Source organism: Hermetia illucens, chromosome 1 (assembly GCF_905115235.1).
Source record: "Hermetia illucens chromosome 1, iHerIll2.2.curated.20191125, whole genome shotgun sequence".
Classification (NCBI taxonomy): Eukaryota; Metazoa; Arthropoda; class Insecta; order Diptera; family Stratiomyidae; genus Hermetia; species Hermetia illucens.
In genome coordinates this window covers 176,879,125-176,891,457 of record NC_051849.1, presented here as the reverse complement: position 1 = coordinate 176,891,457, position 12,333 = coordinate 176,879,125, and the positions used below count along the sequence as shown (strand labels likewise).

The following is a 12,333-nucleotide window of genomic DNA, read 5'->3' as shown; positions in this document are numbered from 1 at the left end:
AAAAATGTTCACATGGGCTAGCAGCCTTCTGTGGAGTCGGAACCGGGTTTATGGCTATGACATGAATGAAGAGACACGACTGATGGAGATATACTATACACAGAGGACTGTTTCAACCTCGCCAAGAAAACTTTCGAATCATAGTGATAATTATCACTGGCCACTGCTGGCTAAACCTAGAGAAGCTACGGACACTGCCTGCAGGTTCTGCACGTGGTGTGTTGAAACCTCTACCTCAAATTTTAATTCTGCTATTAGCTAGTATATTTCCATCAAAGCTTGATTTCGAAGGAAACTTCCACCGTTATATATGGAAATAAATATAAAATTGGACCTTTATTATTTTTCATTCGACGACATCCACAAAAAGGACGACGGCAGCGGAAAAATAATAATAATCGTTGGCGTAACAATCAACATTGGATCAGGGACTTGAAGCGTGTTAGAACACTTCATTCAAGACTGCAACGGTACACTACAGTACACTGTTGGAGGCAATACAATCAGCATGGCGCTCGTCCGAGATTATTACCCTGACTTGACTAAGAAACTCATTGACAGCTCACGTCACGGTAACTGATTCCTCTGTCACCAGTGAGATTTGAAATGCAACCTTCCGCTAAGACTGCGAAAGACCCCCAAGCTTCTTGAGAATAAGAACAGGGGCATTCCTGTACCACCAAGTGTGACAATATCCTGAAGAATCGCTACAATAAGCGGAACTTTCGACGAAAGATAAAAAACAGCCTTCAATTAGTGGCAGTTTTCACACTTATGACCACAAACATAAAAGTTATTCAAAGTAACTTGCAGCAGGACAAACCCTTTTCTTTTCTACTGGTAGCAAGTCTGGCAAAACTGCAGAACTATCTTTATATATTTCTGGTACAAGAGCTATGAGTTCGATTTAACAAAATGTGCTGTATTGCTGAGACTATTCTGTCTTTAGAACCTAGTTGCGGTCTTTTGACAATACCAGATTAACCGCAAGAGGAGGAGCGTCTTAGTTCCCTCTGCATATTTACCCTTTAATTTTTTTGGTGCGAAAGTGTCATGGCTACAAATATATGGTGCGCCCGTACATTCGTGGGGCCGAGTAGAAGTTAATCAAAGTAATTGAGCTAACAATCTGCACTTCGGAGTTGTTTGACTTGATTAGAGACTGGTGGTTGATGGAGCCTCACTGTCAGTCCACCAATACCTAAAGTTCAATCTGATTATTTTAGGCGAATAGTCTGTAATATATGGCGGAATCCTAAGAAAATGGGTTGGAACAAAGTCCAATGAACTTCTTGATAACAAAGTGCAGCTCCCTAGGCACCTAAGGACTCCTCCATTCATAACAGATCAATTGTGAAAGCTGACTCTCGAACTTTTAGAGTTTTATTGACCGAGACAAAGGTGGTAAAACTCCTGGTGGAACTGAGAACTGCAAAACTCAGGAAACCAACCAGACGATATATGAATTGTGTTTAATAAGTAATAAGAGTGAAAACTTACAGTAACTCACAACGTCAGACCCAACTTTCGATGCGAGCGTCGAGGTGAAAGAGAGCCTTCAAGGCTGTGTAGAATTCTGGTTCGGCCATATTGGACTCCCTTAGAAAACCGGATGCAACTTTAACGAACTCGTAAGTGGAAGTGCGCCATTCGCAACAACAGGTGATGGAAGGGAAAGGCACAGAGTTGGCAATTGCTGAAAACCTCCAAAACGAAAATGCTTTAAGGGGAATTGGAACATTGCGAGAGCAGATGACGTAGCCGGCAGGCATGGACATTCAGTTAATTCAAATAAAATCCCGATAATATTATTTACAAAAAGGAGGATATTGTACACGACCCTTCAGCTCCCCGAAGAAGTGAAATATCTGGTAGTCATTCCATATACGAAGCTTCTTTTAACCAAAGGTGTTGATGTAAAGACAAAACGAGCTGTTATAGCCTATGAGCTGTGCAGGCGGACCTTTGCCTCGACATGGGGACTTCGGTCCTAGGTGGAAATGTGGATATATGTTGGCATGACTAAGCTGCTATTCGCTGATGAATCCGTAGTGTATCAGCACGACATCCAGCGTAGCTCTAAATGCATTATTCAATTTTCAGTTTGGGATTAGTATATTCAGAGCACCGTAATTCCTCTAAAGCTACTGGTATTAATAAACGTGAAAAACACGGAGAATTTTGGAAGAGTTATTGGGAACTGAATCCAGTTTTTTATAATACTTTCTTATTCGCGGAACTTCATATATTAGTTTGGCGCGAGATATGAAGTTATCTGGGATGAACCAGGCACAATATACTGAGTTCTTCTATACCAGTAGCTGAAAATGAAAACAGGGTTCTGCAGTAGGATTCGACCATTCGTACAGAAACGAAAAGTGGGTTGATTGATGAGTAGTTAAAGGGTGAGTGCATCGCAATCGGCAGTGATAGTCACGCTGCATACATGACTGACTCCTGATGGCGGTTCTGCTCGAAATCCTTCCAAGAATGGTAAGTGCAACAAAAGTCCTGTATCCTGTGGTTCTTCTGAAAATTTAATGTAGAAAAGCGGCTAGCAACCTTTGCGATTTACGTTTTCAAATTTACGAAGCTGCCAATATGTTTCAGTAAATTTTTAAAAAGTTTAAAATAAATTATCTTTTATCCATGCAGGAGGCAGGAGGTAGTGGTGGTGGGATATGTGCTCGATTTTTTCATTTCGTTTACCGACAGAAAAAATATGAACAATTGATGTTTGCAGTAGAAAAATTGGTGAATACTGTGATGTTTGAAGCCATGATCAAGGACTACCCGGCAAGATATAAAGTCCCTTTATCAGTTCCCTTCGCTGCTCCCAACAGTACTCCTGAAGAAACGAATACGCGTAACTTTTTCTTGTATCGTGATTTGTTGATTTTATCTAAACAGAAAAATATGCCCGATTTTGAGAGGCAAACTTTTATCCACGAAGAAATGGTGAAAACTGAAAATTATTCGAAGGTTAGGAAATTTGTGAAACGTTGGATGAACAAAGCAAATGTGAAAAAACGATCGTTGATTTGGGAACAGCAATTTGAAAATAAGGTGAGTTTAAGGAGAATTGAATTGAAGTTACTGCAAGTGCTTTTCCAATAGATGATACGAATTTATGTTCCCTCTTATTAGCCCAAACCGTGAAAAAATCTTAATAATGCCACCTAGTAAAATTAAGTTTCGTTAGCCATAGATTTAGGGTTTATTTATGTTGCTACGTTGATGACAAAGGATGCTAGTTGGGGAACAATTTCATTGTGTAGCGGACCATTGACTGAAGACATGGATATTTGAATCGCTCACACCGAGTAATCTTCATGCTTCATACTTCATCCTGCTACATTAATATTAATAAATTATTTTAAATAAACGCGAATCCTCAACCGACGATAAGTAACGGAATAAATTTTTGAGTGTCGGCGGTTATCTGTGATCCTTTCAATCTTCGAGGTACGTTCAGAGAAATGGTTGCGTTCAATGAAAATGGTGCGGGCGTTATGTGAATTACTCGTTCTGCAACAGCACTGCACCGCCTTCTTAAACCGCTGACTTCAACCGGTCTAGGAAGATCCTCTTTTTCGGTATCTCCGACTTCGAGGCTGAAATGGTGGCCATTATTGCGGTTTTCAGCGTCCTGTGCCATCTTTCGAGCACCCCATTGCACTACAGCTGGTACGCGGTTGTCGGGTAGCGGTTGAAGCCGATAAGAAATGGAGGCACTCTAAAGCATTGAATCCACTCTCGACATAGGACTTCGACGGAAGATTGAACAATAATATCTTTCAGAGGTATCACCTGAGCCACCGCACCGATTATGTCGACATGGGTTGGACTGAACAAACATGCGTATCTTTCTTCACACACATTTTGTACTTTTACCATGAGATACACGATTAGGCCCAGAAACTAATGTCCTTGTTGATAGTCGCAAGCAATATTCATTTACGGCAATCGGGCAGAATATATGACGTTGGTCCGTTGTTTGAAGTCACGTAGAATATACGTTGAGCTGAAGATCTTAAAATTCCTAAATCTGTAATGAAGTTAATCCTGAGGCTCTGGAGAACCGCATCGTCCTTTTAAGCCTACAAGAAACGACGTTGGTGGAGATCTTCACCTTTGCATTACTCTATAATGCGTCGCCAACTACGTTATCTTTTCCAGACGCATGTTCAATGTGGGAAGTGTACTGGCCGATAAAACTAAGTTGCCAATGTTGGCTAAGCGATGCTTTGTTGGGCTCTGTTTCAAAGCAAAGATACGACCTGTGAACATTATGAATGGCCTACATTCAAGGGAATACCGGACGTATTTGATTGCAAAATAAGCGCAAATAACGATCGTAGGTGTAGTATTTCCGTTGAACGGGGCTCAGTTACTTGGACTTGAACTTGGTTCACTTTTTGGTGGTAAATCATTCACAGCGAATGTCAGACGTGTAGCTGTTGATCAGTGGTCTCAAACGCCTGGATAACCTCTGGGGACTACGCAATCAGATGGAAGTCTTTCACCTGCAGCCCAGACAAGCGTTAAGGGTCGGTTGATGCTGAGCGGTCTTGGGTAAGAAATAACGGTAGAAGCTGCTCCAAATCCTTCCTAGATCCTTAATTGTTTTCGAAATCGCTTGCACTTTAACAGTTCCAGTTATACCCCTTCAGAGATAATCAGATGACGGAGAAATTTCAAGAGCGGTAGAAAGAATTTGCATTTGTCAACATTGAGTACTAAACCGGCCTCAAGGAGAAGTTGAAAAATGCACTCGATATGCTCCAACAGCTCCGACTCAAAGGAAGACCCGACCAAAACATCATTTTCCAGCAAAATAATAACGGTGTACCTTTGCATCTTTCACAAGAAGCAGGAGCAGAGTGAACAATATTAAGTCTTTAATAAGGTGGAGTTCATCCAATATTGGGGTTTGGGGGGTGCATACATACTTTAGACATCGTTAAAAACGTACATAGATATGAAGGGTTGAGGTAAGCTAAGCTATATTTAACAGTATAAAACGCATGGCGAGATGACTGACGCGCTGGTGTGACTATCGCGTACAATTTTCAAGTCACGACAAAGATCCTCGCAACTTTGTCTTCACCCTAAATCATTTTATTGCCACAAATAAATTTATTAACAAACAGGAAACCGGAAACTTAGCGCTTCAGTGTATATACGTTGAATATACCCAATATTCAATTCAATGCGGTGCTGACATTTGATTTCGTGGGCAGTAGTAATTTGATGTGACAGGGGCAATTTTGACCTACCGTAACTTTGTTAATGATGCTAGGATTTCCGCCAAACTTTCCAATATGATGCTCCCTACTAAAATCCACCTCGCTGAAAAATTATGCGGATCTAAGGTGAACTTAAGGGTACAGTAAATTTTCAAAATATTAGAAATATACTATTGTTGACTTTATTTGAGCAGATATTGTAACGGGGAATATTTGGCGCCCTAGATATCAAGGGCATGGACTATAATGATTTTTTTCAGACTTTCCGGTTGGGTAATTTTTGAGAATGGCTCCTTAAAGCTATTGACCCTTTTGGGTCAATTCCTGCCTTTGTAACCAATGTTAAAACTAGCAGTACTAATCGAGACCTTTAATTTGATGCCTCATATGGCCATATGAAAATGTTGGATTCACCTTTTAGGTATACAGGGATACCCCCTTATTAAGTTCAACATGCAACAATGTAATACATCACAGTTCCCACCTTCTAACCAAATTTCGTATCAGTCGGTACAGTCGTCTCTGAAGAAAGAGCGTGTGGCAGATAGATGGACAGACGGACAGTGAATCGATTTTAATAAGGTTTTGTTGAAAACTAATAAAAATAAAAATAAAAATAAGTTATGGATATGTTATATGATTTCCATTACAAAGAGGTGGCTTTTCTGTTGCTTATAATACCTTACAGTAGCATAGTTGGCGGATGAGGCAGCTAAGAATAACATTATAATAGGGGAGTACTAAGATTCCTCCTGTTGCTACTTTTGGGCCCGCAGAGAATTTCAGGATTACTCAGACAACCGTTTCTAATGTCGTAACCAACGACTACTTGGTAAAAATCAGAAGTTTCAAATACTATTGAAGTCTGAAGAGGACGACACTGTTACGAAGAATTTTCTCCTGGAGAAAAAGGCAAAGTTCTTCAAGTCTACTGTTGTATACCACTTCGCTTATTATTCGTGGTCTGAATCACGCATCTTCTTCTGAAAGCCCCACGTGTGTGAATTGTGAGGACAGCGGTCACTCCTCCAACTGCGCCAAATGCCTTAACTTCACTATGGTGATGATGAGGAGGAAAATACAAAAACAGTCGCCTCCTTCCCAAATTAACAGGATCCCATCCACTGTCTAGTTGGATTTTAAAGCCTTCTTTCACTCGGTCATCCTTACCTTTCTCCAATGTATTATGCTCCGACAACCCAACCCATTGGATCCCACATATACCTTCTAACCAAGGAATATCAGATTTCTGATAGTTCTCTGGGCAATATAAGGGGATATCCAACCAAATGCTAGAATCATTGAGTTGATAATCAACTCTGTTGTCGGCCGTGCTCGATGGCGCGAGCTCGAATTGTTGCTAAACGAACATAATCTGAAAATAGTGCCCCTGTATGAAACCAGGTTAAACAATCGATACAAACCTACTTTTCTAAATCTCAACCTTTGCGCACAGGCAGACTCCATTCTAACCAAACTCCATCATGCTCTTGCCAGAGACACCGCAGTTCTGATCTGTGATAAATTCCGCGCACGAGACATTTAGGTTGCTACTGTTTTGAAATAAGTCTAAATCAAATTATTCCGCAGATTATCTACGAACGAGATGGCGTCATCGCTGCAGCTTCTGATGTGCTGAAAATAGATGGTCTAAAGCGCATCAACAAAGCAAATAATGAGATAGTAATAATCAGGGGGTCAACTTGCACGGCGGGCGACCTGAGTTCGCAATGTAGATCTAAATCTAAAAGCAAACTATCGGTATCATTTAAAGATAATTCCAAGTCAGAATTGGGAAACAGAGACTTGTCAAATTTGGGAAAAACAGCCAAATTGGATTCGGTAAATGCAGTGGAGACAAAATTAGGTAGTGGATCCAAATCAGTGCTTGGAAATTCAGATAACTTAGATTTGGGAGACGTAAATAAATCAGATTTAGGAGGTGCAAATAACTCACGCCTGAGAATTACAGCTGAATCGGATTTTGGAAGCCCAGTGAAGTTAAAATTCGAAAGTAAAGCCAAGACAGATTTAGGAAATGCAAACAACTCAAATTTCGAAAATGGAATCAAATCAGATCTAGGAAGTGTAGCCAAGTCAGAATACCGGTCCTTGTTTTCGATACGTACGGCACAAAGTCATTATATGGATGCCATCGAGGATAGTGGGTATGATTTGCTTTTGGACGGCATATCTCTAAGAGTATGTTCTTATAATTTGCATCTTTCAGGGATGACCAATCGAATACCGACGAAAATGAACAAATTCACCGCGACAAAGATGTTAGTAAAAAGAAAAGCGAAAGCCGCCGACCTTAATTAGGGCCACTGTGCGTGAGAAGAATTTCGAGATCCTTGTGATCCAGGGTTCAACCTCGAATTCGTGCACATACTAAAATTAGAAATACATACTACTAGTTTAGCATATTATGTACTAATGTGGACTAAATCAGCCAAAAATAGATAGACCTAATTAACGATTGTTTCCTTTTATTAGTATTAATAAGCAATGTAGCCTGCGTTATGCTCGCCCGTCATTATTGCGCTGATTTGACTCAGCTCGTCATTGATAGCTGAATCTACTGGTACCCGACACCCACCGAGTTATTCTGGCAATTTCTTCTATTACATTGAATAAAAAGTGATTGGGTTTTCTTACAAATGATGGTGTTCAAATCAAGATGAAAATTCGGAAAAAATACTCTCAGGAATAAACAGTTTGAACGTCTCTTTCATCCAGAAGCGATCCGAGTTTTGATTTGCGATCGCCGAGGGAACAGAACATTAATGGAGGTAAAGTAATACAATACAATAAAAGTATATATAGAAAATGAAAAAACTCACGATTCTTCACCCAGAGCTCTGCGTGTTAATGGATTTTACTCCTAAGAGGGGAAGTTGTTTATTACAAAAAAAGAAATATAGTGATATCTTAAGTTTATGTTTTCCTTGTTACGACGTACAATCAATCGTCGTCCGGTGGCCTCCGGCCCTCTGATTTGAGACCTAAGAAAGTCTACAAAAACTGGCGGCACCCAAATCTGTGAACTTTTAGTTCTGCCGCCTGGTATTGCTGTCACTTGAAAATTTAACAGCCCGACGAAGGGCACCGTCGATTGCTCGAATCCACATAATTAAACCATCAGTATTCCATTTAAACACCGGTTAATGCTTCTTCTTTAATTAATATTTTTTCCTTTCTAATGCTCAATCAATTTCCTCGCTATAATAGTTGCTTCTATTCCTGTCCAGTCCATCCTGTTACCTCTTTAGACCTCCTTGTGTTCACACTTGATGGCTTACAGAGTCATCGAAGGCCCCTTGACAGAGCATAGCAAGAACACACCTGTCAACCCGCGATACCCCAGAGCAGTTGCCATTCTTGCGCCATTCATAACGAACTGAAAGTTGATCACATCTAAAGGATGCAAAGTGAGTGCTGATGTTACCACATCAAAAATCCCAGCAGTAGGATAATATATGGATCCCGTTAACCCTGGTCTTCGCGGAGAGTAACCTTTGGATCTATCTTTAATTACTCGCAGGTTCGAAAACAAATCATCCTCTTCCGATCCAGAATTCATCAGATCGCATTAAAGTTATTTACGACCGTCACTTATCACCAGAAAATTTCCAACTTCTTTTCAGACACTTTCCCGTTCAACTTCTCGTTTTTCTAAATTCCGTCTATATTGCTGGATATTTTCTTCGACTTTTCTCACAGTGTTTTTTGGGATTTCCATTAGAGTCACAGTGAATTGCATTTGATTGCCCTAGTCGACGCGTTTGCAAATTTGGAGTCCGTTTACCGCTTGAAACCTAAAACCCCTAGAAATCGGAGAGTTAGACTTCACAGAGGATAATGACCTAACTGCCCCTTAGCAATCCAAAATAAATATCTGCTATTACAAAAAATTTGCGGTTTCGATCTACACGGACAATGTTCACCGAATGCAATTAATCTTTCACCTTTTCGTGAAGCTGTGTAAAAGACGCTTACAAAATAGAAACAAAAAGAAAATAAACACCGAAATAACAACCTCTTAATCACGATTTCGTTCAGTTCGAAGTGTGATTCCCGTGGTGAAATACTTCTACTCATATTTGGGACAATGAACGGCACAACTATACAAATCAGACCCGCTCCTAGCAAGTCCAAAATCTGAACTCCCACTCCAACAGCCAAAATCGATCTCCTCGTTCATCAGCTGTCTCTAGATCAGCCGGTCCCAGTAAACCTGGCCTTTATCTTTGAAGTTAATCCCAGCTCAGCGACAAAAACAACAACAACTCTAGTAGATTACAAAAATGAGGTGATTGTACATCTACGAGTGCAAATGGGAAAGTTAAAATAAAATTTGGAGTTGCGCAAGTGTAAGTAAATTCTTGAGGTTAGGGGAAAAGGGCCTGTAGATAGTCGCTTAATAAAATAAATAAAAGGATTTAATTTAAAAATTGTAAAAGTTACATGTTTAAGTTGAAAACTGAAATTGGGTGGTAGGGATGGAAATTGAAAGTAGTGAATTTGAGAAGGCTAAGGAGTGCTATAACGAGAGAAAATGAAGGAATATTGCATATGATTACATGCATTATACCATCAGCTTGTTCCTGGAAAAGGTGATGCCCTTGCATGCATCCCCTTTGACCTGGCCCTGGAAAAAGTTAACAGCGATGCAGATGTTAATGCGAGAAGCACGATATTTACATTATTGGATGAACAACCCAAGATGTGCAGCTCACTTTCATTCTGATCGAGCAGGCAAACGAAAACAATAAAGATAGGAGACTACAAATTTGAGACCATTGATAATTTCCCCTATCTAGGGTCAGAAATCAAAACCGATAACAGCAACAACGACGGCATCCGAACGCGGTTGTTGGCAGCCAACAGAGCCTATTTCAGCCTCTATGACACCTGACGTAGGCTTCAATGGTTCATCCCTTAGCCTCGTAGAAGTCATCCTTTACCGACAGTGTGGCTTCCTCTGTAGTGAGGTGACCGTCAGTGAGAATGCAGCGTCACGAAGCATTCTTGCTCTGTTTAGGACAACAATCTATTGTAGCCGGAGGCAGATGGCCTTGGGCTAGCTTTCATGTGTTCTTTAGCATCGTATCTAATTTCAACATCAATCATAATAGCGCCCCAGATGTGGTCGTCATATTGACAGTAAATTTGTTAACTGCTACGTATAATGACTAATGGATTTGGATTTGAATTGACTGTCGTAAAGTTAGGAAGGCAAAGTTATGAAAATTGATCGTACAAATCCGCCGGCACCTGTCAACACGGGCTCGTATGTCTGAAATTTCACGTGTGCAATTCACGGTCTGTTGTAATCGCACCATGATTTTAAATCCAGAAAAAGTTAAGAAAATCGCGAGACGCTACCAAAACGGAAGCGCATCCTGGGTGCCGTGTTCGTCAGAGAGAGAATCACCATCATATAATGATTCTTTTGCTTCAATTGTGGTCACTTGTGCTCCTGCCAGCCATAAAATATAGAAACACGTTAGAAGACTAAGTGGGAGGAGACTTTCAAATTAAAGAGAATTTATTCTGCTTTCATCTCCATTTACAAATATCTATGAAAAGATTGCTTTTCTACCTTCAACGACTGTCAGCGAAATCTACTGAGGCGCACGATTTGTCGACGGGCGATCCGTGCACCTTGCACCCCTTCCCCCGCGAAATTGTCGTTTATTATTATTTCCGTGGCCGCTTAACAATCATGTTGTTATTTCAATGCGGCTACAGCTTCCCCTTCCCTTTCCGCTATGCGGATCCTCTTCTGAGTTTCACATGAAACTACTTCTTGTCATTCGTATTTCGACTGTAGCATATGCTTTATAAAGACACCTACGTTCAGAATAAGGGTCTTGCATACCGCAATGCTCTGCGTCTTATTCCTGCTCGTTTCTCCAAATCTGTGTTTCATAGAATTTTTGAAAGAACACGTTTGCGGAAGCCTGGATCGCCACCGATCAAGTTCTACGTTCGAGGTTTTGTTAGACTAGAGTACCCCTTTCATTGGCGCATTAATGAGGTCTGTTTTCTGCGCGGTCATAAGGGTGATTAGAGAACCAGCCCATCGATCTTGCTATCCCGGGCTCGAACTCCTGTCCTTATGGGCGGTGGTGTTCATCTTTGTGCTGCTCCATTACTGTAAGTTTATCATTGATTGTGACAATAACGAAACTGAAATACTGTCTTGTTGAAAACTGAGTGTAGTTGGACGCCATATACTTCAAAAATGGGTACAACACTTGACGAATGATGTTGCCCTTTCCACGTTCTTGATCATTTTTACATCGTCTGAGGTTGTCGATCTGCCGGACTAGATTCCTGAGAGAATGTCTATCAGTAACGAACCGACTATGATAAATGCTACCTCATCCGATATCATTCGAAAGCTGTTAGCAAGCCTCTGGTGACATATCCTGCACGGCTATGATCACAACAGATTAATATCTTTGGTTTTAATTGCTCCAGCTCATAAAAAAGCGGTATAGAACAAGTCTGAGCTAATGGTTTGAAAGGATGAAGCTCTGCTGACGAACCTGGGTCCATCAAATTTGATAGTATTCGCGAGAAAGTTGCGCTCAATTGCGATGTTTTTATTCTATGTAATCCTCATACACTTTACATTCCATATATTTGACTACTTCCTATTGTCTGGCCTTCAACTCGTAGTTTTATTTTCTGTTGGGGATATGAAGGATCCTAAGTCCACGTCTACCTGATATTGGGCCGGACCAGAGGGCGAGCAACTTACTTTCACTTTCTTTGGTCCATGGTCAAGTATTCATTCCACTCACCTCCGGTTCCCCATCTAGTCCTCTAATTAGGAATGATATACACATCACCGCAATGATAGAATTAATTTTGTGTCAAAAGTAATTACTTCAATTAATTTCATTGAAATTTTAGATTTTCAGGTTCTCTTTCAAGCACCTCTTTCCCGAGGATGAATATCTTTGCATACATACTTCCGAATCAGCCCTCATAATTACTGAATCATGGAGTAAAACGATTAACGTCAGGGACATTCCCATCTCCCGTTTGCAAATTGTGTGGAGGACAGCTT

The 12,333-nt window shown here is 40.6% G+C and overlaps 1 protein-coding gene across 1 annotated transcript; it reads left to right on the top strand.

Annotated features, from left to right (window-relative positions):
* The first annotated feature begins 2,564 nt into the window (after window positions 1–2,564).
* Window positions 2,565–7,729, top strand: LOC119661146. The gene is made up of 3 exons (XM_038070355.1): window positions 2,565–3,066; window positions 6,840–7,417; window positions 7,480–7,729. Exons 1-3 carry the CDS (start codon window positions 2,650–2,652, stop codon window positions 7,565–7,567), a joined length of 1,083 nt encoding a protein of 360 aa, XP_037926283.1. The 5' UTR covers window positions 2,565–2,649; the 3' UTR covers window positions 7,568–7,729.
* The last annotated feature ends 4,604 nt before the right edge of the window (window positions 7,730–12,333 follow it).